Below are 25,447 nucleotides of genomic sequence, written 5' to 3' on the forward strand. Positions count from 1 at the left end.
AAAATGCAACACTTACTTAAAAAGTATCTAGGTCTCAAAAATGTATCCCCCTCCAAAAAATAAAAATAAATGTATCTTTTCCAAGGACAGAGAGACTTTTCACATTTTGAAATTTACTTATATCATTTTCTGATTGACTCTGCCACTGGGCTATAAGCCACATGAAGATAGGTCCTTGTGTGTTTTGCTCACCACTATGGCTAGCCCAGGACTCATCACAAAGTAGCTATTCAAATATTTGTTGGCTGGAGAACAAAACAAAAAAGACTTACAAAGAAAACTCGCTGATGTCTCTATTCAGATTACAAAGATGAAATTTTATAATCAAAATGTACCTATTTACATAGCAATAACAATCATAAAAGCTACCATCTATTGAGAGCCTATTTACTGGGTGCCAGGCATTACACAGGGCATTTAGACTCTTAACTCACAACCACTATAGGATATACTTTACAGATAAGGGAAATAAGGCTACAAGAGGTTACCTTATTTACCTCAAGTTACAAGTAATAAATTAACAGAAAATTAAACCTACATTTCACTGCCCTTTTTAAGATTTTATTTATTTATTTGACAGAGAGAGACAGCAAGAGAGGGAACAGAAGCAGGAGGAGTGGGAGAGAGAGAAAGCAGGCTTCCTGCTGAGCAGGGACCAGGTTGCGGGGTTTTGATGTGGGGCTTTATCCCAGGCACCTGGGATCATTATGGTAGTTGAAGGCAGATGTTAATAACTGAGCCACCCAGGCGTCCCCATTACAATGCTTTAAAAGGCTACAAACTTTTAACTAAGTAATGATACAGTGCTCCATACTGCTTGATTACATTTTCCTTTTTCCTCTATTTCCAAGTTTCAGAGGAATTAATTTTGTGGAAGTCACTTTTTCTCCTTTTCCCAATCTCCCACTCTGTTCCACTATTCTTCAACTTCTAACCTTCTGCATCACTCAATTAAGCAATATAGTAAGCCCTCCAGGTAGGGAAGAGAACCGATCCTCCTAAAATACTATCAGAAACTTCATTAACAATGGCGGAGGGACCCCTGGGATGGCTCAGTCCCTTAAGCGTCTGCCTCTGGCTCAGGTCATGATCCCAGGGTTCTAGGATGGACAGAGTCCTGTATAGGGCTTCCTGCTCAGCAGGGAGCCAATTTCTCCTTCTGCATGCCAGCCCCCCTGCTTGTACAGGCTCTCTCTTTCTCTGTGTCAAATAAATAAAATCTTAAAAAAAAAAATGGTAGAAATAGTTTCAAAGACTAAAGAATAGTGTCAGATTACAAAACATAAAGTAAAGCTCTCTGACCCACTGATCTACAGGATGGCCTCATATCCAGTCCCTCAACTGACCATGGTTTGGACAGTATCACCTCAATTCTCAAGGAGCTAATCATGAGAGCCCCTGGATGTGACCATGCCTTCAAGGCCTGAGCCATGATTTACCGATGAGAAAGTTCCAGGACAGCACCTCTGCCAATTCCTGTCAGTAACCACAACCAAAGAACCAATACAGAAGAGACCAGAGTCCCCAAGACTTTCTCCAGGGCCAGGACAACTTGAATAAAAGGAGCTTTGTTCCCAAAGAACATACTGGCCACGATATCACAGTAAGAAGAAAAGCTGTTAACTGTCATTCTCTCCATAGCTTCTGAACAATATGTAAACATTTCTAGTTTTTCCCCTTTTGGTGAAAGAACAACAAAATTAGCAACTGATAAACTATTCCGGAAAAAATTACAACACCACAAACATTACCATGTCATTTGATAATCTCATCAACATGCCAATGTTTTTCTTTTCTTTTCTTTTTTTTTTTTAAGATTTATTTATTTGACAGAGAGAAATCACAAGTAGACAGAGAGGCAGCCAGAGAGAGAGAGAGAGGGAAGCAAGCTCCCTGCCGAGCAGAGAGCTCGATGCGGGACCCGATCCCAGGACCCTGAGATCATGACCTGAGCCGAAGGCAGCGGCTTAATCCACTGAGCCACCCAGGCGCCCCAAGCCAATGTTTTTCAAAGAGGAATCTCCAGAGCCTGTGGAAGTTTTACACAGATTGTGTGGAAATCTTTTTAAACCGCAAAAAGCCTTAACTCAATTAGCCTGAATATACCTTACCTCAAAATCCAAATTAAAGAAAACATACAATATAAGAGAAGACTATTCTACCTTAAAAATGAACTCAGCTGCAATCTGCTAAAGAAACCCTGGCTGAAAAAAAGTATCAGAAGAAGTCACATCCATGGCCTGTCATTGGATACATACTCTATAATACATAACTTTTATTAGTAATCTCTAGGCTTTGCATCAAAAATCTCAATATACCAACACACTAACAAGATTTAAGTCATAAAAAAAAATTAGATATCACCAAGTACATACAAGCTATAAACAAAAATAAACAGGGCTTCAAAATGCTCCATTAAAAAAAACTTCAGTATTACCTAGTAATTCTAGAATACAAAAACACGTCAATACAAAAGTTTATACTATATCTCACTGATTCTTTCTCAACAGTGAAAAATCCCTGCTATAATTCAAATAATGTGAATACATGTTCACATGTAGGAAGGCCCACCCTTGGGCGCCTGGATGGCTTAGACAGTTGGGGATCTGCTTTCCACTCAGGTCATGATCCTAGGGTCCTGGGATCAAGCCCCGCATCGGGCTCTCTGATCATCGGGGAGTCTGCTTCTCCCTCTCCCTCTGCTGCTCCCCCTGCTTGTGCTCTCTCTCGCTCTCTCAAATAAACAAATGGAATCAAGGAAGGAAGGAAGGAGGGGAGGAAGGAAGGAAGGAGGGAAGGAAGGAAGGAAAAAAGAAAAGAAAGAAAGAAAGAAAGACCCAGTCTTCAAACTCTCCATGGCTTCCGAATACTCCAGGGTGCTTAATACTATAAAAAGTACCCAGAAATTAAAATTTATAAAAGTGATCAATAAAAAATAATCAATGAATTTTTCCAAAAACCAAGTCTCTCACTTTCTTATGTTCATTTGCTAAACTTTTATCACAAACACTCCTCTGAACCCCTAAATCAAAAACATTTGTTAAAATATTGCACTAGAAAGTTCAAACAAGAATGCTCAGTGAGACCTACTAGGCCTCACTGACCAAAAGATAAGCATATACTTGAACTCTTCAGGACATATTAACTGAAACTGCCAACCTAACTACAAGAAATTTTTCTAGGAAAGGAAAAACATCCAGAAGGTTCTGTGGGTTTCTACCTAGAAGAGCCAGCACTACAACTTCTCTGAGACCTGCATCCACTCATAGAAGTGAGATTTTTCAACTACATTTGTATCTCTAGACTCCAACCCTAAGGCCATACTAACTGGACCAATAATAGAGAACTGAACAAATTTCAACCAATCAAGTTTTCTCTCCCAGGAATCTGAAACATGGGCAATGAGCTAGTAACCAGCTGGCTAGTGGCACTAAAGCTTGAGTTCATATGTGGCTCCAGGAATAAAGTGGTGATTTTCTTCCCATGTGTTAAAGCAGAAAAAGGCCAGTTTGTGAAAAGACAATAAAAGCAGGCTAAAAAGAGACAAGAGAGGACAATGACTAACCAGCAGAGAGTTAAGTACTATCCAGACTGTCTTGGCTCCTGAATGTTTTCCAGTTTCTGGTTTGTGTCCCTCACGAAAGCCAACAGTCCTAGGGTTCTTTAAGATACCTCCTTTTTCCTGACCCCAAAGCATTCTTTTTCCTGTTTCACACCATCAGAAAATCATTACAACAGTTTAAGACAAAAATTCCATACCAGGATCAGTGCAGAAAGGGCATGATTATTCTTACGGTTCATAAAAAATCTGAGCAGTACCTGAGAAGTTGTTTTTATCACTATCTATAACCTCAGGAAAATACATAGGGCAAAAACCCCTGAAATGTTAAATGCAAAAATTATGTCTATATAAGCCCTCAGCTCTGTGCTTCCCTTCAACACTCACCTGTTCAAAAGTTCTGCTGGTTCACAGCAGGAGGTGTGAGCAGATTTTGTTCAGGTCCTTTTAACACTGTAAATAAGAAAAGTATTAAAATAATTGACCCAAGAATCAATCTCTTAGAAAACTTTAAGAACATAATTTCTTATCATGAATAGTTTTACAGGAAAAGTTCCAAATCTGGTTATAATATTAGAATCAACGTTATGTGCTTATAAACTGCCACTTTCCTAACATTTTTAAAGGTTTTCTCTCAGTAGCTCTGGGATGGGACTAAAAAACACGTTTTTAACAAAAGTTCTAAGTGATTCAGATGAAGCTAACAAATGAGGGTTTAGGAAATACAGGGTTTAGGAAAGTGATTACTTAGGGTTTTCATTCAAAACCACATTACAGGGCTTTGGTATTAATTTTTAAGCATACCTGATAGAAAAAAATGACAGCCAGCAACACAGTAATACAGGTTGTATCCTATGCAAATAATCAGGGACCCCAAGAAATATAACCACTGCCAAAATGCCCAAGGAGGAAAGCTCCAGGTGTGCTTTCCGATGCAAAAATCACAACTTCTTTTAAGGCTCTACTGAGACAGCATCTTAAAAATCCACAGGACATTGATATTTCAAGTGACAAGGAGTGGACTGAAACAGTAGCTTCAAGTGGTTTCTCAGATAAAATCAAATAATGCTTTGAATGCTGCTATGAGTCAAAAAACAATAATTACAAATTAAAGTTGATAATTTTATTAACAGCAAAAAAGCACTGTAAGCCAAGTCTGCCTTTTGATTTAATTTTTCAAAAAAAGCAGCCATGTTATTATAATGTCCAAAAAGCCAATCAACTTCATGCACTTAAGTCTATTCTTATAAGGGCAGGCAAAGGAAAAGAGGGGAAGAACTAGGTAATAAAGTTCTCTAGGCCTAACTCAAGAGAACAAGCTCAAGAGTATCCCCCATTACACATATAAATTAAGTTCAAGTTCTTTGTAGTTAATGAAACTCTGTGGTTAACAAGAAAATATAATATTGTATACTTTAATTACCTGAAGCAGATAGGTACATAACAGATTGAAAATATTTTTATAAACTTAATTGTGGCCACTTAAGGGAGGTTTTTCAAACCTCCTCCATCTCCTCCCTCAACCTCACACAAAAAATTATGAGCAATTCAGGGTGCCTGGCTGGCTCAGTTGGTAGAACACACTGTGACTCTTGATCTTGGGGTCATGAGTTCAAGCCCCAAGTTGGGCACAGAGCTTACTTAAAAATATATACACACTCGGGGCACCTGGGTGGCTTAGTCGGTTAAGCATCTACCTTCAGCTCGGGTCATGATCTCAGGGTCCTGGGATCGAGCCCCACATCAGGCTCCCTGCTCGGTGGGGAGCCTGCTTCTCCCTCTCCCACTCCTCCTACTTGTGTTCCCTCTCTCTGTGTGTGTCTCTCTGTTAAATAAATAAATAAAATCTTAAAAAAAAATATATATATATATATACACACACATATATGTGTGTGCATATATATTCATATATGTGTGTGTGTATATACACATATACATGGGCAATTCAACAAAGGTATCATTCTGCATTCCTGTATAATTAATTAATCTACTATATTTCTCAGTCGCCTTCATAAAAAATGAAAAAATGCTAATCAGGAGAAGAAATATTAGGACTCTGTAAGTAAGCTTGCCTATGGAGTGAAAATCTACTTATATTTTAAAAAATGAAGCTTTTCAAGACATTAAAAATGAGTGAAAATCCTAGGACTTTATCACCATAAAATCCTAGGAGGGTTAAAAGGGGAAAAAAAGGTTTGGGTTCAGAGTTTTACAACGATGACCAAATAACGTTAAGGCAATTCAAACTGCTAAAGGAAAATGGACACTTAACTTGCCTCTAAGATACCCGGATTAACACCAACATAGGCTGTAGATTCAACCTAATGAGACTGGTCCCACTATAATCTATAAGAAATAGAATAAAACATAAAGTACTGAAAATTTAATTAGCAAGAGATAATGGAGAACTACAAATCAAGTCAGTCTTTGAAAATTGCACAAATCAAAGATCTTTTTTAGAATGACAAGGGTAAAAGGGACAGGAATAATCTTTTCATCCAAAGGTCCTTCCAGACAACAATCACTATCAGCAGTGTCATCTTCCAGTGTGAAAGTCAACACATACACACACAAAAAGACACATGAAGTATGAAAATGCAGAGTCATGAGAACGAATGAGCTGATACGACATCAAAGAATACGGAAATGTCATTTCAAAAATTCAATGAAGGAACAAGAAGGAAAAAGGCAATTCGTTAAGATACCACTTCATCCCTATCACTGCTATGTCTCCTTTTAGACAAGGAGCTCCACTCACACCCTGAAGCTGTAATTCCTCTCTTCTCATGAGTTTCAAGCAAGCTATGACAAATTATTTTTCATATATGCAACTTGACTCACCAGCAAAAGCATTTCAAAACCAAGATATTAAATTCCTCAGGTGAATTAAAACGAAAGAAAACATTTTTGAAAGCTCAGTAATAAGCATATGGAGATAAGCTGGAGGGGAATCGGAAAAAAATTTCTTTCCATAGAAAAAAGCCTATTAGGTATCAAAGAATTGGAGAACGAATCTGAAAAGTAAAAGTGGAGAAATAACTCAGCACAAAAAGTTCTACAGATGTAAAATGTTACAAAAGACATACAAACAAATTAGTGAAAGAGACCCTGAGAAATTTAAACTCAGCTGGGCAGAACAGAATTAAGAGAAATTCTCAATTCTTATTAATCAGATTAAGAACAATGTAAATTAATTTGATGATGCAATCATTCTTCAGGTTATATTTCTTAATGGTGTGTCTAAACTTCAAAGCAAATTAATTTCCTTACATTTTCAAATATTCAGAAGTATTCCAAAGAGTCCCTTCTTTGAAAACAATTCTTTTAGGCAGTTTATCATCCATCTCATTTAAAAAGTTTAACAACGATATTTCATGACAATTTTCTGAGATATGTTATATGAACAGCCCGAATTTTTCCAAACTGGGGTGGAATGTGTGTCATACAGAAAGAAGAGGATCTGGGCATACTGGCCTAAATCTCCAGAATCTGATCTCCCTTTCTAACAGTCACAAGAGGTGCAGAAAAAATTTCTAAGTCCCTGACTAAATAACTGAATAACCCCTCTCATCTTAGTTCCCATGAGTAGGGTACACATATTTTCAAGCTAGCCTCCATATTTTCCCCAGCACCTGACCTGCTCCCACCTCAGTTTTTGCCTCAGTATCTTTGCCCTAGCTTTCCTAGCCTGGAGCATTCCTTCTCCATATAGCTACAGGAATAGCTCCTCAACCAGTATCAGGTCCTTCCTCAAACATAAGCTTCTCTATACAGCCTTCCCAGAGCTCTCTACTTAAAATTAACACCACCACCCCCAAATTAACCCCCAAATCCCTATAATCTTATTCCCCTGTCTCATTTTTTTCCCCACATCATTTACCACAACACTATATATTTCACCTAAGGTTTTACTTGTGTAGAAATCAGTTCCACTGAGAAAGGAATTTTTGGTCTGTTTTGTTCCCAGCACCCAACCGTGTAATAGTTTCAACAGTTGTCACATAAATGAATGAATGAATGAATGCATGGAATGCATGGAAGTACATAGTCCCTTCTGCATCCTCAGCCTTGAACTCTAAAACGCTCTGTCAAGTATAGATAAGGTGTAAAACCATTTCTTTTCCTATAAATCACCACCATTACCAGTGTACTTCTTGGTGTTAAATGTAAAGAACTGTGTGACATTTTTCCAGATACCCGCAACTTCTAAATTTTTTTCCTGGTGTCCTCTACCGGTGTCAACATCTGATGCAACAGAAAAGTACATATTCCATCCAGTTTGAGCACTCCAAAATCTGGCACACTAATTGGTAAAACACATAAAATCATCAATGAAAGACAGAACACATTTATGCTCTAACCAAAATGGGCAAACTCTGTAAGGCTAGAACTGCAAATATTAGATGGATGAAAGTTAATGTACCAAAACGAAAGACAAGAGAAAATTGTTTTAAATCTAAGAAGTCATTAGATTCTAAAAAGGAAACACTACAGGAGAGAATGTCTTCCCCGAACATAATACTGGGAATCCAATCCGCCTAAAATTCAAGATACGGAACACTGGGTAAGAAACCTGTTCACAGGTTTTCACCCCATCCTCAATTTCTTCTAAGTTTAATTGGAATACTTACCTTCCTTACAGAGAAACTAGGTGTGCTTAAGTGCTCTGACTTTAAGGGAAAGGAAAAAAACAAAAACACAGAGCTACATAAATGCAGATCAACGTTATTGCTTCCCAAACACGATCATACAAGCTGCTTCTTTCATACACCCTTCTGTGGTAGAAAACATAAATCTGATTTATGTTTCAGTCACAGAACTGAAGTATTCAAAGTGCTTCGTGGGAAACTGCTAATGTCCATTTCAACCTGACGTGAATGTTCGGGTTCCAAAGCTGCCTCGGGCTCGACTTTCCCGACCTCGGTCCCAGGTTCAGATCATGACTCCACCTTGTCTCAGGCCTGGTCCAGACCCAGTCCTTTCGCCATGAAGGAGTCTCCCCAGTGCAGACGCTCGGTCAGGAAGGCAAAGGCGCACCTCCCGGAGGCCAGGTGTGGGGAGGAGGGCCGGCCGAAGCAGCTGTCCGGCCGAAGCAGCTGTTACCCCGGACACCCCGGGCTGCGCGGGTGGCCGGCCCGAGAAGCAGGTAGCAGAAGGCAAACCCTCTGGCCCTGAGCAAATCGGCCTGACACTGCCCACCCCACCACCCTCTTCCCCTCCTCGACTCCCCCTGCGATGCCAACGGGCCCTGGAGGAGGGGGCTCCCCGGTTAGGCGGCCGAGACGCGCCCGGGCCCGGCATGTCCCCCGCCAGGGAGGAGGCTCCCTCCGGCCCCGCACCTGACCTGTCCCCTCGCCTGACGCCCGAGCCGACCGCGGCCACTGCCGGGGCGGCCTGTGGGTGTCCATGCGGCTGGGCCGGGTCAGGCCGGAGCGGCGAGGACGCGAGCGTGGGTGGGAGGCCCTGACGGCTCCGTGTGGGGTGGTGGGAGACCGCTGAGTTGGGGCGCGGAGCGGAGCCGGGCAAGGGAGTAAGACGGAGTGGCTGATTACCTGCGGTCCGGGACAGGGAGTCTCTCAGAACCCAAGTCAGTCCTCAGCCTCAACAACACAAGATGGCCGACACGTCGCCACGCACATCACGTGACAGCGCGCCCGCTCCGTCACGCCCCTTGCTCCGCCCCCGCCCCGCCTCGCCTCCCTACCCGCTCTTCCAGCCTCCCACGACATCCTTCCTTTCCGCTGCCTTCCGCCCCTATTCCCCGGACACGCCCCTACCCGAGCCCCGGATGCCAGGCTGGGAGAGGGCGGGGCCGCAGCAGGGCGCAGGCGCCTATGGGTGCCTGGGATGGGGCTCCCTGCCTGCCCTTGAGTTGAGTAGAGTTGGTGTCCAGAGTTGGACTCTGGCCAGACGCCCTGTGACTCACCGTCCTATGCACCCAATCCAGATCCCTTTCGCTGTTCAAAAAGCTCTTCATCAATTACGAGCTGATCTTCAACACTAGAACTTTTTCACCCAGCATTTTCCTGCCCGTTTACCATCCTAGGGAAAAGAGGGAAACGACGAAAGCTGAAATTGAAAGTGTCTCTACTTGTTAACGGTTCTGGTAGAACTGGGATCTCATTCTAGAGTCTTGAAATAGGACAGCTGAGAAGGACCATACAGCTCCAACCCCCTTCTGGTACTGTATCAAGGGCTATAACCCTTTTGCCTAAAAATCTCCCTTCTGAGGGCTGCCAGATAAGATACAAGACACTAGAAATACTGGGGACATGGGACATGGGTTGAAAAGTTATTCGTTGTTTTTCTGAAATTCGGATTTAACTGGGCATCGTATATTTTTACTTCTATATCTGACAACACAACCTTTCTCAGTTTGTCCTATTCTTCTTGTGTATCCAACCCTCTCCCCTTTTCACAAGATCCTTCTCAACAGCTTTTTTTTTTTTAAGTAGGCTCCACACTGGAGCCCAAGAAGGTGATCGAACTCATGACCCTCAGATTGAGACTTGAGCTAAGATCAAGAGTCCCTCGGCTTAACTGACTTAGTCACACAGGCTCAGTTTTGTTTTTGTATTTTTTTAAAGATTTTATTTATTTTTTTGGCAGACAGAGATCACGGGTAGGCAGAGAGGCAGGCAGAAAGAGAGGGAGAACCAGGTTCCCCACTGAGCAGAGAAGCCCGATGTGGGGCTCCATCCCAGGATCATGACCCTGGCCGAAAGCAGAGGCTTTAACCCACTGAGCCACCCAGGCGACCGTAGGCTCAGTTTTTTTAAATACTCAAAAGTTGGGGTGCCTGGCTGGTTCAATTGGTAGAGCATGCCACTTTTGATCTCGGGGGTTGTAAATGCAACCTCCATTTTGGACATAGAGCTTACTCTAAAAAGTTGAAAATAAGAGCACCTGGGTGACTCAGTGGGTTAAGCCTCTGCCTTTTGCTCAGGTCATGATCTCAGGATCCTGGGATGAAGCCACACATCGGGCTCTCTGCTCAGTGGGGAACCTGGTTCCCCCCTCTCTCCGCCTGCCTCTCTGCCTACTTGTGATCTCTCTTCAAATTAAAAAAAAAAAAAAAAAAAAAAAACCTTAAAAAAAGTAAAAAATAAAATATTCAAATGTCTTCCATTTTGAAAGTTAATAGTAAAAACTACAATTCCCCCACCAACGACCTCCCTACCTCTCTCTTCCCTTTCAAACCCAAACTACGAAAAAGAGTTGTTTATACTCACCCAATTTCAATATCTGGCAAGCAATCATCAACACACCACTGTGGCTTCTATTCTCTTGCTTGCTCTCAGATACCTCAACCTACAAGTTGATCTCTGGAGTTTTTCAGTTCTGACCATGATATAGTACTTTCCCTTCTTCAATGTGACTGGCCACTCCCTATTTTCTGCAGTACTTTATTCCCTTGATCTTTATGTCCTCAATGCTTAAAATGTGGTCAATGAGCCAGTAGCATTAGCATCACTTCAAAGCTTGTTAGAAATGCAGAATCTCAAAAGGACCATTCACAATCTCATTCTGCTGAACTCTAGACCCATATCATCCCCTTTCCCTTCCTTTTTCTCCTGAACTTACTGCTTCAGATATGCCCATATTTAAAGGTCCTCAAGGATGCTTGGGTGGCTCAGTCAGTTAGGCGTCCTGCTCTTTTTTTTTTTTAAGATTTTATTTATTTATTTAAAGAGAGAGAGCACATGAGCAGGGGGAGGGGCAAAGGGAGAGGGAGAAGCAGACTCCCTGCTAAGCAGGGAGCCCAACATGGGGCTCGATCCCAGGACCCTGAGTTCATGACCTGAGCCGAAGGCAGATGCTTAACTGACTGAGCCACCCAGGTGCCCTAGGCATCCGACTCTTGATTTCAGCTCAGGTCATGGGATTGAGCCCCCATCAGGCTCTGCACTCAGCATTGAATCTGTTTGTCCCTCTGCTCATTCCCCTCACCCCCACGCTCACAGGCTCTCTCTCTCTCTCTAATAAACAAATAAATAAATATTTTTTAAAATAAAGGTCCTATGATATAGTCAATGCACTAACAATTATGTACATTCAAACTTGATTATTTTACATTTGATCTTCAGCTGCACTGTAAATAGGGTACTGCACTGTAATCTCCATATATGTTTATTACTTTCCTGTAATATTTAAGAGTTCCTTAAAAGTATAAAAATGTACAGTTACTAAAACAGCTAATTTTTCCTTTTCTCTCCCTTTGAAAGGAAGGGGCTCCAGTTGTTCCTACATGGCTAGAACCATAATAAACAATGTACGAGTGATTTGTAACATAAGTATTGCAGTATGTTAGTAACAATCTTGCAGGCTTGTTTTCCAAAGTTCATTTTATTTTGATCAGTTCAGTATATTGCACTAATTGTTTTAGGTATTTTCATTATATGAAATCTACCATGTGTCAGAAATGATTTAATCTATTTAAGTGTTGAACTGCTAGCAGAACTTGTACATTTACAGTAATTCAGAATTAGTAAGGAAAACAGTTCACCAGTGTTTAGTTTTATATTGAGGTGCTCAGGTTGGAATAAAGTGGTATAAAAAAAGCAAAAAAATAAAAAATAAAAAAATAAAGGTCCTCAAATAAGCCATTCTGTTTTAACCTTTGCTAGTGTTATTCCCTCTTGTTACAATGATTTTCCCAACACTTACCCCGCTTGCTGCCAATCTGCATAACTCCTGCTCATCTTTAAAACCCTAAATCAGGGGCGCCTGGGTGGCTCAGTGGGTTAAGCCTCTGCTTTCAGCTCAGGTCATGATCCCAGGGTCCTGGGATGGAGCCCCACATCGAGCCCCATATCGGGCTCTCTGCTCAGCAGGGAGCCTGCTTCCTCCTCTCTCTCTGCCTCTCTGCCTACTTGTGATCTCTGTCTGTCAAGTAAATAAATAAAATTTTTTAAAAAATAAATAAATAAAAGTCTAAATCATATGTTATTGCCTCTGTGAAGCTTTTTTTAATCCCCTCCCTTAGACCACCGACCTTGCCCCTTGAGCCGCTATTTTTAAGAAAAAGAAAAAGAAAAAAAAAAGCAATACTCGGCCGCCTGGGTGGCTCAATAGTTAAGCGTCTGCCTTCAGCGCAGGTCATAATCTCAGGGTCCTGGGACTGAGACCTGCATCAGGCTCTCTGCTCATCTGGAAGCCTGCTTCTCCCTCTCCCACTTCCCCTGCTTGTGTTCCTTCTCTCACTGTGTCTCTCTCTGTCAAATAGATAAACAAAAATCTTTAAAAAGACTTTCATTCTCTCTTGTAATCCTGAGGATGGCACTTTGGTGCACTAAGAAAGCCAACCAGGCACCTGGAAGAAGTCCTTACTTCCTCTAAATTCCAACCAGGACTTTCTAGCCCAGGCTGATTACTGAGCCCATGCCCCCAACCAGCTTGTCATGCTCCCTCCACCTCTCTGATGATGTGCCACCAGTGTCTGTAATTTTATATATATTTTTATTATATATATAATTTATATGTGTCAGATATAATTTAAATATATGTATAATTAAGGTATAATTTATATATAGTAAAATTAGCATTTGTAGTGGTATTCTGCAACTTTTGACAAATGCATACAGGTGTGTGTAATACCACTAAAATTAAAGTGCAAAATAGTCCCACCATCCACTAGAGTTCCCTCAATTGTAGTCAGCACTAACCCCCACTCTTGGCCCCTAAACCACTGTTATGTTTTCTGTCCTTCTTCTCCTCCTCCTCCTCCTTCTCCTTCTCTTCATGAGTAGCATTTTATTCCATGTATTTGCTTATCCATTCCCGGGCTGAGGGACATTTGGGTTGTTTCCAGTTTGGGAAGATTATTAATAAAGCCATTATAAATATTCAGAAGCAGGTATTTGTGCAAACATAGGCTTTTAATTCACTTGGATAAATACCTCAGGATGGGATTAGTGGTTATGTGGTGTTTTTAACTTTATCAGAAACTGTGCAACTGTTTTTCAGAGTATCTTAGCCATGTTTTTAGCCCCAGAGTAAAAGCTTCTAGAGAGCAGGAACCAAAACTAAAAGAAGAGAAGAGAGGGAGGAGGACGGGGAAGGAGTAATTGACTTTACATCCTCAGCAGCTGACATTGTCCTAGCATACAGTAGACACTCAGTAAATACCTAGAGAATCAAATCAATTCTTTTTTTTTTTAATATTTTATTTATTTATTTGACAGAGAGAAATCACAAGTAGATGTGGGGCAGGCAGAAAGAGAGAGAGAGAGAGAGAGGGAAGCAGGCCCCCTGCTGAGTAGAGAGCCTGATGCGGGACCCGATCCCAGGACCCTGAGATCATGACCTGAGCCGAAGGCAGAGGCTTAAACCACTGAGCCACCCAGGCGCCCCTAGAATCAAATCAATTCTTGATTATCTACTCTGAGGAAGGGTGCCTTCCCCTCCTGGTATTCATTCTGTTTTTCCAATGTTTCATGAAATAGTGGTTTTAAAGTTACAACAGTAGACTGATACCCACTCTAGTTAGGAAAATAACAAAGTTTCACCCGTGTTGTATCATTGATAGAAACAGAGAAGGTTAATAATAATAGATCACTGGGGGACGGGGGGAGGGGGGAAGGAGTACGGAGTTTAACCAGAAGCAAGTTTAGTAGTTTAGTATGTAACAAATACTGGTGGATCCACTGCCATAGATTGTATTTTTCTAAAAATGGCAACAACAATATTGTCCATCCAATATACCCCTCTCCAACCTTGCCACTACCCTCTCTAGAGGTAGAATCTAATTCCCTTCCCCTGGGGCTATTATATATAACTGATAGAATATGGCAAAAGTGAAAGGAGGTGACTTCCAATGCTAGATCACAAAGGTGACAGAGCTTCTACCTTACTTGCTAAAACAGTCTCTTTTGAAGCAAAGAGCTCCCAGATAATAGATCCAAATGGTCTGAGGTTGCCGTTCTGTGAAGAAGCCTAGATTACAAAGAGTGGTCCATGTAGCTCCCCCCCACAACAGCCCCAACTGAAGTTTCAGGGGTCTGAGCTACAGATCTGAGAGTCCTCCATAGAGAGGAGATCTTTGAAATTGTGGGTTATCACCTACAACCAGCAAATTGCAGAAAGGAAACATATGGAGATAAGAAAGACTCTTGGGAGGAAAACACGCAGCTGGTGGCAGAGAAAAGTTACAGGTAGGACCAGGTTAGGAGCAGGAGCCAGTCTCAGAACAGAGGCAGGAAGAAATTGATTGGCAGGGCCCAATCTACAAGATGGTCAAGGAGTCTGGGGTGGGGGGAACAGCCATTGAATTTGGTGAGTAGAATGGTCTACAGAGCAGGAGAATAGAATATAAGGAAAGAGTAGGAGAGAGGGAAGGGAGGATGCAGAAGTTTGGAAGTGGATGAAAAGGGAGGATGGATTTGTTGGTGAAGAGAGCAATGGCCACTCAGATTGGGACCCTAACTAAAACTGTTACATTCATAACTGAAAACCAAAGAGAAAACACACATAAGAGAGTGGGGGAAGATACAGGGCCAGAGAGCTGAGCAAACGTCAGGGAAATGCTGCTCAGATAACTATGGAAACAGATCCATTTTTATGTTTGAAAACATTTTTATTATAAAAGTACTTGCATATTTTAAATTCTACTCTCATTTCTAACCTTCAGATGTATACCAAGAAAATTAAATCATAAAAAACTGTCTTGGAATGTAATAAATGTATCCTTTCACATAAATGTCCCGTAACATGTCCCAAAATGTTTTTTTTTCCTGTTTTCTCTTGACTCTTTTGCATATTTAGGATTTCATACTGCAGCTGTCCCAGAGGGTTCCCACACGGATGTACAAACTGCCCTTCTCAGTTTCATGGTGGCCAGACAGTCTCTTTTTTACTAACCGTTATAAATAGCAGTAAAGCAATACATGCTTATGGTTTTTATATTTTTAGAATGCAAACACATATAAAGAAGAAAATTTAAATCCCCCCAAGTCCTATTCAAGACCCTCAGGTTGTCCCCTACTGAGGTCACGCGTTCGGGTATGGCTTCCCCCAAAGCTTTGGATGCATAGACAAATATGATGTCCTTCTCCATTCTCAGCACCACCAAGTGCTGAGAATATGATGGTTGCCCCAAATCCACTTGATCTCTGACCTCATGCACCTTAGTCTGCGTGGGCAGAACCATGATTTTGTATCTCTCTTGTAAAACAAACAACAAAAGCTCTATGCCTGCTGCTCTGACCCTAACCTTTTTCCAAGAAACAGTACCCCCTGGCATCCTCCACATGTTTTAAATGACTACCTAGCTGTGTTCATTTACATGTCTGTACCATAATACACTTAATCGACCCCTGTTGATAGACATCCTGATTGTTTCCAGCAGTTTTGCTATGACAAGCAAGGCAGTAATGAGTATCACTCTAAATACACCCCTGCTTGGGCGCCTGGATGGTTGCATTGGTTAAGCATCTACCTTCCACTCAGGTCACGATCCCAGAGTCTTGGGTGTGAGCCACACATAGTACTCCCTGCTCGGAGGGGAGCCCTCTTCTCCCTCTCCCCCTGCTTGTGCTCTCTCTCTCTCTCTGTCAAGTAAAAAAATAAATAAAATATATATTTTTAAAACTTGTATACCCTACCGACTGAGCCAGCTAGGCACCCCCAGAGTGTGACTTCTGAAACTAAGTTTTTGGGGGTTTAAGATTAATTTTATTTACTTATTTATTTGACAGAAAGAGGGCACAAGCAAGGGGAGCTGCAGGCAGAGGGAGAAACAGGCTCTCTGTTTCTCTCTCCCTGCAGAGCAGGGAACCCGATGTGGGGCTCAATCCCAGGACCCTGGCGTCATAACCTGAGCTGAAGGCAGATGCTCAACCAAATGGGCCTCCAGGCGCCCCTGAAGCTAGAGGGTTTTTTGCGTTTTATTTTTTTATTATTTATTTATTTATTTATTTAAAAGATTTTATTTATTTATTTGACAGAGAGAGATCACAAATAGACAGAGAGGTAGGCAGAGAGAGAGAGAGAGGGAAGCAGGCTCCCCGCTGAGCAGAGAGCCCAATGCAGGACTCGATCTCAGGACCCCGAGATTATGACCCGAGCCGAAGGCAGCAGCCCAACCCACTGAGCCACCCAGGCGCCCGTGTTTTATTTTTTTAAAGGCTTTAATTATTTATTTGACATATAGACAGCAAGAGAGGAAACACAAACCATGGGAGAAGGAGAGGGAGAAGGCATCTGGCTAAGTAGGGAGCCCAATGTGGGACTTGATCCCATGACCCCGGGATCATGACCTGAGCCAAGACAATGTGGCTGATCTCTGGTCTCTTGTATCCCTGTTTGAGGAAGGCCAGCTGCCATGTTGTGAGGACATTCAAACAGCCCGGTGGAGAGGTTCATGTAGCAAGTGACTCAGTCCTCTGACCAACAGGTAGCAGCATCTTGGGAACCCTATGATGGAGCCCTCTCAAAAGGGGATCCTCCAGCCCCTCATGAGCCTCAGATGACTGCCCCTCCCACTGATGTTTTGCAGCCTCAAGAGAGACGCTGCGCTCAAACCACCTGGTAAACTGCCTCTGAATTCCTGACCCTCAAGAGACTGCATGAGATGGTAAATGTTAATTACTGTGTTAAGCTACTAAGTTACGGAATGATTCATTAAAGCAAAGATAAATACAATTTTAAGGTTTTTTTTAAAAAGATTTATTTATTTATTTGACAGAGAGAGAGAGAGAGAAAAAAAAAAGATAACATGTGGCCTGATTCCAGGACGCTGGGATCATGAGCTGCAGACAGACAGTTCAGTGACTGAGCCACCCAGGTGCTCCTAAAATTTTCAATGTTAACAGTCTACCAAGTTGCCTTTCAAGAAGGCAAGAGCAGCTGTGCACCTCTATCAATCCCATGATACGGAGTACGGAAAGTGACTGGTTTCAGGAAGGATGCAGGGTAGGGGAAACTGACCCCTGAAAAGGTCTATCTTTAGCACTTCCCTAAGTTGTAGAACCCTAAGTTGCCCCCCAGGACCTCTCACCAGCACAGAACCCTGAGGATGTCTATGAAACCACTGTTGCTATAATTCAGCCCCGCAGGCAGAGATGTGGCCAGAATCTGGTCTGGTGGGCAGGCAAGGACAGCAGGCAGAAATCTGAGCAGGGGCAAGGCCACATATGTCAGGTCATGTGATCCAGCAATCCAGCCTGGAGGGCTCAGCAAGTGGCAGCTGCAGGGGGCGTGGCAGGTGAGCAGGAATCTCCCTAGGCTGGTGGGGTCAGAAGCCTCAAAAGAACAGAGAAGCGAGAAAGAGGGCACCTGCGCTTGGGGCCAAGGCAGCAACCGGAACTGGGCACCCTGGCTTGGGATCCTTTGCCCAAGACTCAGGAGGAAACAGGATTGCAGTTGTACGAGGTGGAAGACAGAGAGGGAGCCAATCACGTCCTGGGCACTGATAAGTACCAGGCTTGGAATCGGCCAGGTCAATGATCATCATCTGGGTTTTACAGGGGGAGGACTGAGGATCAGAGAAGCTAAACTACTAGCTTCCATCTGACTCCAAATCCCATTACGTCACACAGCCCCCAGGGCAGAGGGAGAACTGGTTTGTCGATTTGTTGGGTTTCCCTATTGCTCAGTCAAAGGAGGGCCTTTGGAGAGTAGACTCATCACTTTTCCATTGAGAAGGATGTCCCCACCATCTCCACTATCCTCACTTTCAGAGCTCTTCCCTCAGGCCGGGCTTCCAGGTCAGGGTGTTTAGAAGGTCTCTGAATCAGTGATAGAGGTCCTCCTTACCCATCTCTGCTGCGACAAACCCACTTTGTCCTTGTGAAACAAATAGGCAGAGGAGCCTGTCACGGGCCGGGCAGCATGCTAGGTCTACCTCGGTGGGTAAGGCAGAGTTCCTGCCCTTCAATTTGATTGTCCAAAGAGGAAGAGAAGTGAAAAGAAGGGTATTGCATAATGTCATAAAGAGCACAGTAGGGAAAAACGAAACAAACCCCAAGGGGCATCTCACCTAGCCTGGGCCATCAGGAAAGCTTCCTGAAGATAATCCCTGAGCTGAGTCATCAACAATGAGTCCTTTGCCAGGGGAAGGGAGGGAGGGAGTGCCAGGTGAAGGAAATAGTCGTGCCTAGCTCTCAGGAACCCCACTTTCTAGGAACCACTAGGTATCCTGTGTACCTGGAGAGCGGTTTGGAAGGAGGGATGGAAGGGAGGAGGGGGTAAGCAATGGGACAGGACAGGTGAGTAGGGACTAGATCCCCAAAGTGGGGGAAGCAAAAATTGAAGTAGAGATGTTAGAAACCAATGTTATCCTAACTGCAGAGTGGCCCGTCTGGGCAAATGGGGGCAGGGAAAGCAGCCAGGAGGCCATGGCAGAGACCCAGGAAAAAACCATTGAAGGCCATGGCCATGGCCACAGAGGGGAAAAGTGGGAGCTGTGGGTGAGAGGCATGAAGAGAACAACATCTAGAGAACTCTGTGATCAAGGTGGGGCAAATAAGTCCTACCCCTGGTCTCCAGCTACATGGTCCAATTATATGTCCTTTTTTTTTTTTTAAGATTGTATTTATTTGACAGAGAGAGAGAGTGAGAGAGCAAGAGCAGGAACACAAGCAGGGGGAGTGGGAGAGGGAGAAGCCCACTTCCCAAGGAGCAGGGAGCCAGATGTGGGGCTCGATCTCAGGACCCTGGGAACATGACCTGAGCCGAAGGCAGACGCCCAACGACTGAGCCACCAAGCGCCCCTTATTTGTTCTTTTTGTCTTCAGTTCTTCTCTGTTACATTTTCTATCATTTGCAGTCACAAGTTTTTAGCTCTTACATGGGCTTAGCTGTCCAGAGAGGACAATGGATGTTTGAAGTAATTATACTGAACAGGGACTCGATCGCCAGGACCTTGAGCTGAAGGCAATCACTCAACCCACTGAGCCACCCAGGCACAGTTTCAGATTTGCAGAACTTGGGAGAAAATAAACTTCCCATATATCTCTCTCCCTGCACCTCCCCCTTCCCATTACTAACACCTGGCATTAGTGTGCTATGTTTGTTACAGCTGATGCGCCGTAATAATATCTTATCATCAAGTAAAACCCATAGTTTATATTAGGGCATGCTCTTTAGTGTTGTGCATTGTGTTTTGACAAATGTGTTACGACCACTACAGGATCACTGCAGGACCACTAAAATCCCCCATGTTCCACCTATTCATCCTGCCCCCTTTCCCTCTCAAGCTGACTTTTTTTTTTTTAAGATTTTATTTATTTACTTGACAGAGATGACAAGAAGGTAGAGAGGCAGGCAGAGAGAGGAAGGGAAGCAGGGTCCCTGCCGAGTGAAAAGCCCAACTTGGGGCTCGATCCCAGGACCCCAGGATCATGACCTGAGCTGAAGGCAGAGGCTTTGACCCACTGGGCCGCCCAGGCATCCCTCAAACTGACTTTTTTTTTTTTTTAAAGATTTTATTTATTTATTTGACAGAGAGAAATCACAAGTAGATGGAGAGGCAGGCAGAGAGAGAGGAAGGGAAGCAGGCTCCCTGCTGAGCAGAGAGCCCCATGCGGGACTTGATCCCAGGACCCCGAGATCATGACCTGAGCCGAAGGCAGCGGCTTAACCCACTGAGCCACCCAGGCACCCCTCAAACCGACTTTTTAACTTCAGTTTTCGTAGTTTCCTTTTCCAGATGTCATAGTTGGAATCATACCATGTGTAAACTTCCCAGACTGGCTTCTTTCACTTAGCACTATGCATTTTAGGTTTCCTCCATCGTTCTGTGACTTGACAGCTCAGTTTTTTCATTGTTAGTATTTCTTTTCATGGCTGAATTAGTATCTCGTTGTACTGATGGACCAGTTTATCCATTCACCTACTGGAAAGCATTTTGGATGCTCCCAAGTTTTAAGAAATAGCTGCTAGGGCGCCTGGGTGGCTCAGTGGGTTAAGCTGCTGCCTTCGGCTCAGGTCATGATCTCAGGGTCCTGGGATCGAGTCCCGCATCGGGCTCGCTGCTCAGCAGGGAGCCTGCTTCCCTTCCTCTCTCTCTGCCTGCCTCTCCATCTACTTGTGATTTCTCTCTGTCAAATAAATAAATAAAATAAATAAAATCTTTAAAAAAAAAAAAAGAAATAGCTGCTAGAAACATTCATGGCAAACATTCTACATTTTGTGTAGACAGAGAGAGGTTCTCAGCTCGTTTGAGAAAATGCCAAGAAGCACGTTTCCTGGATTGTTATGGTCAGAGTGTCTCCATCTCTTTTTTGTGCCCACTTCCTCACGTAGGGAGGCTGGAGGGTGACCCTACCTGGAAAAATGATGCCAAAGAATCATAGGTCTTGGTTTTGGGCAAAAACCGCAATGACGGGGCACCTGGGTGGCTCAGTGGTTTAAAACCTCTGCTTTCGGCTCAGGTCATGATCCCAGGGTCCTGGGATCAAGCCCGGCATCAGGCTCTCTGCTCAGCAGGAAGCCTGCTTCCCTTCCTCTCTTTCTCTGCCTGCCTCTCTGCCTACTTGTGATCTCTGTCCATCAAATAAATAAATAAAATCTTAAAAAAAAAACAACCCAAAAACCCGCAATGATCCTCCCTGGGGAGCTATGGGTGTTCTATTTGGAGAGAGGTTCTTACTCAGGTCCCTAAATGCCCCAGAATCTACATAGGAAGGTGGGAGGGCTCATTGGCCCTCATCAGAGTTTCAAGGGGTCTAGGAAGCAAGAGAAATTAAGCTTCAGATTTTACCTGTGGCTGAGAGAGTCCTCAGTGATGAGAAGGGGAAGAGCCGCAGACTCACAACCTCAGTATATAGAATGCCCCTGAGGAAAGCTGACTCTCTAGTTACCACTCCTTTTCTCCTTTTTAAAAAAGATCTTATTATTTATTTGTCAGAGAGAGTGAGCGAGTGAGTGAACAGAGAGCACAAGAGGGGGAAGTGGCAGGCAGAGGGAAAAGCAGGCTCCCCACTGAGCAAGGAGCACGAAGTGGGAATCAATCCTAGCACCCTGGGATCATGACCTGAGCAGGAGGCAGATGCTTAACCCACTGAGCCACCCAGGCATCCCTCTAGTTACCACTTCTAACTCTACTCCCAGGAGTTGGTGTCAAACAGGAGCCTGGGCTGGGTGTGGCCCCTGCAAAAAGTGTCCTCCTCTCTCCCTCCAAATCGAAGAAGACTAGAAGCACATGGCTGTGATGGCAAAGTCCACTTGCACAGTTTATTTAAAAAGAGACAGCTGTAAAGTAGAAATGCAGATGTTTTCCTGTGGTAAAGACAGCAGTTACAAAAGAGAAGTAATAAATATGACACTAGGAAGTATTTGTAAAAATACAGCAAACCCCTGGTATTTGCGAGCCATCCCCAAAACACCTAACATGAAAATTTGCACGGGGGGTAAGAACAGCATCACCTCGACATCTTGGGAGCAAAAGCTGGAAACTGGCCAGATGAGCATGGTCATGACCTTGGGATTTTGAAAAGCTCTGGATTTGTCACTTGGGAATGTAGGGGTCTGCTGGATTAGAATTTGCATAGTCAGACTTAACAGGGATTCTTCTATGCATTAATATCACTTCTGATTATTTTCCTATTCTTACAGGTAAGTTGCACAGTATTTAAGAGTACGAGGAAAGGCTGAAATGAGAAGACATGAAGGGAGGAGGACTGAAGAGGGTGGGTCCGTGGGGAATGCTAAGAGACAGGAGACAGGTGATAGGAAGGAACAGAATATTCTATTTTCCTACTGTTTTGTCACCTCAGTAGCATGTTGAAGAGGGGACAGGCAGTGGCCCAGCCTGGCTTGCCTTCAACCTCACCATCATCAAAAGACAGAAGATGCAAAAGCAACTGGCAGAATCAGGCTCAGAATGGAAACAGGGAAGTTGGATAAGAAACAAAGGGGGGGGGGGCCCAGAGAGGAGAGGGGCAGAGAATCACCCAAGAAAATGGGGGTAACATTAACATCAGAGCCCTCCAGGGACTATCTCCTCTGAGGACCATCAAAGAAAGAAATATCTGCACAAATTAACACTCTCTGATACAAAGTGGCAAAGGGACAAGGAAAAAGTACAAACTGCCAAGTAGAGGCACAATCTGGCTACATAGGAAGGAGGGCAGGAAAGAGAAGCAAGGGGGCCAGTTGGCTCATCCCAGGACCCTGGGACCCTGTGGGAGCCCCTCCCACACAGGGATGAGAGCCTCTCCTGCCCCCCCATGAGGCTGTGGAGTTTGCACTGGGTGGTGGGTGTGGAGGCTGGGTAGGGGTGGGAGTGGCAGGGGTGAGGGTGCCCAGCCAGCTCTCTCAGGGGCATCTGTGAGGCACTGTGTGGATGGAGGTCAAGGTTACTTGACTATGTGCTGAAAGCAGCCTTGAGCTCCCGGAAGGCAGCTTGGCGGAGCCTCCTCTTCTCCTCCTCCCGCTTCCGCTCATCTTGCTCGGCTTTTAGCTCAGCTTCAAACTTACTGGCACAGGACAAAGCTTGGACCTGCAGAGAAATGGCAAAAACAAACCAACAGACTGAGGGAGAGGAGGAGAAACTTGGGAGATGGAGCAGCTCATCTAACAGAACTCAAGCTGGCTAAAGCCCTGTGTCACGGGAACCCAGTCCTGCTGCGGGGCAGGACCCCCTCATCCCCCAGAGCAAAGACTTGTTTTCACAAGTTCTCTCAGTCCACTACTGATGATGCCATCCTTCATCTGCCCCTGTGTTATATACATGGTTCTACTGCCAGGGCTGGTCTTTCTACTTCACTTCTTTTCCCGGACACTGTTTCATATCCTGCCTATTACCCACTCCCATGTCAACCTTACATTTCACAATAATATTGTTTTGTTCTAGGGGGAGAAAACCAAAACCAAAACCAATGAACTCCCTGCTGGGATTCTGATTCCAACTGCCTCATTGTGCCAGTGGCAAATGGATACCTTTACAATAGATCAATCATTCTGAATTGACTTCCGAGTATTATGTGTTTTGGGGGATGTTGTGAATGGGATTTAGTGTCAATTCTTTAAACTTTTATCTGTAATAATATCATGATCAGATACATCCATCTTAAAACCCTGTATTCTGGAACTGATTCCTCCCCCGCCCCCCACTAGTCTCTCATCAATTTGGTAAAATTCCCAAACGCACTGGGTGTGCACGTTATTTTAGTAAAGATTGCCAAATTGCTCTCCAAAGTAGCTGTTCCAATTTACACCCCCACCATCATGGAATGTTGAGTACTCATTTCCCCACAGCCTCGCCAACGTTTATCAGTAACCTTTTTCCTGTTTGCCAATCTGATAGGGGAAAAAACCCACAAACCTGGCACTTTCTTTTATTTCCTTTTTGCTGAATTACCCCTATCCCTGGGGTTTCCCACTTCTCCATTCTTTACAAATTTAGACTTAGGGGGCGCCTGGGTGGCTCAGTGGGTTAAGCCGCTGCCTTCGGCTCAGGTCATGATCTCAGGGTCCTGGGATCGAGTCCCGCATCGGGCTTTCTGCTCAGCAGGGAGCCTGCTTTCCTCTCTCTCTCTCTCTCTGCCTGCCTCTCCATCTACTTGTGATTTCTCTCTGTCAAATGAATAAATAAAATCTTTAAAAAAAAATTTAGACTTAGTCCCTTGTTACATATTTTTCAGTTACTTAGTCTTTTGCTTGTCTGACTTCAAGGTTATCTGAGGCCATGGGAATATTTAAATTTTGATATCAACATAATCTTCAACCACTTCCATTTTGGCTTTTGTCTATCTCTCCCTCTAAGCAGGCTCCACACCCAAGGTGGGGCTTGAACTCAAGACCCCAAGAACAAGAGTCACATGTTCTACTAACTGAGCCAGCCAGGCTCCCCAAGGCTTTTCTCTCTTAAGTCATGTTTAAGGTCTTCTATATTCCAGGGCTCTAAACCCATTTTCCTCTCCTATTTTTCTGGTTTTACTTTCTCATTCAGCTCTTAAAGTCACCTACACTGTATGTTAGTGAAGGAATATTATCAATTAGAAGGATTTTATCTCATTTTCCTAAGTGGAGAGCCAATTTTCTCAATGTCCTTTTACCAAATAGTCCATCATTTTCCCACTGATTTGAAAATTATCTTTGTATGTACTAAATTCCCACATGAAGAAGGTCTGTTTTTACTGTTTTCTATCCTGTTCCACTGATTTCATTCCTGTACCTGCACTACATTATTTAATATTACTGCTTACAGAATGCCTTGACATTGAGGAAAATATTCCATTATGTTGACTAAGCACATTCTTTTCATATTTTTATTTTTTAAAAAGATTCATGTATATTTTAAGAGATTTATTTATTTGAGAGAGAGAGAGAGAATGTAACCATGCACGTGAGTGGGGAGGAGGGCAGAGGGAGAGAGGAAGCAGACTCCCCACTCCCTACCCCCCCCCCCCCAGCACAGAACTCAATGCAGGCCCATCCACAGCCCGGAGGTCATGACCTCAGCTGAAATCAAGAGCAGGATGCTCTGGGGCACCTGGGTGGCTCAGTGGGTTAAGCCGCTGCCTTCGGCTCAGGGTCCTGGGATCGAGCCCCACATCGGGCTCTCTGCTCAGCAGGGAGCCTGCTTCCTCCTCTCTCTCTGCCTGCCTCTCTGCCTGCTTGTCATCTCTCTCTGTCAAATAAATAAATAAAATCTTAAAAAAAAAAAAAAAAAGAGCAGGATGCTCAACCAACTAAGCCACCCAGGCACCCCTAATTATTTTTTTTTAAGTAGGTCCATGCCCAGCATGGATGGAGCTCAACATGGAGCCTGAACTCATGACCCTAAGATCAAGACCTGAGCTGAGATCAAGAGTCAGATGCTTAACTGTCTCCATCCAGGTGCCCCTCTTTTCGTATTTTTTTTAAAGATTTTTTTTATTTATTTGACAGACAGAGATCACAAGTAGGCAGAGAGGCAGGCAGAGAGAGAGGAAGGGAAGCAGG

General features: G+C 43.7%; 2 protein-coding genes across 17 annotated transcripts in view; both read right to left on the reverse strand.

The window, feature by feature from the left end:
• Positions 1-9,219, reverse strand: part of GIGYF2 (GRB10 interacting GYF protein 2) — a 150,688-nt gene extending 141,469 nt beyond the window's left edge. For all 16 annotated transcript variants that reach the window (XM_082690613.1, XM_082690611.1, XM_082690609.1 and 13 more), the window contains exons 1-2: positions 9,112-9,219; positions 3,947-4,012 (exon numbers count right to left, since the gene is read on the reverse strand). The gene's annotated coding sequence lies outside the window, so the exon portion shown is untranslated. The remainder of the gene's footprint in view (positions 1-3,946; positions 4,013-9,111) is intronic.
• Positions 9,220-22,666: 13,447 nt separating this feature from the next.
• The window catches only part of EFHD1 (EF-hand domain family member D1), a 41,420-nt gene continuing 38,639 nt past the window's right edge, over positions 22,667-25,447 (reverse strand). Inside the window, exon 4 of the mRNA XM_082690668.1 lies at positions 22,667-23,000. Within this exon, the coding sequence (XP_082546794.1) occupies positions 22,866-23,000 (135 nt within the window). The 3' untranslated portion in view covers positions 22,667-22,865. The remainder of the gene's footprint in view (positions 23,001-25,447) is intronic.

The sequence above is a fragment of the Mustela nivalis genome, assembly GCF_964662115.1.
Source record: "Mustela nivalis genome assembly, chromosome: 11".
In the NCBI taxonomy this organism is placed as follows: Eukaryota; Metazoa; Chordata; class Mammalia; order Carnivora; family Mustelidae; genus Mustela; species Mustela nivalis.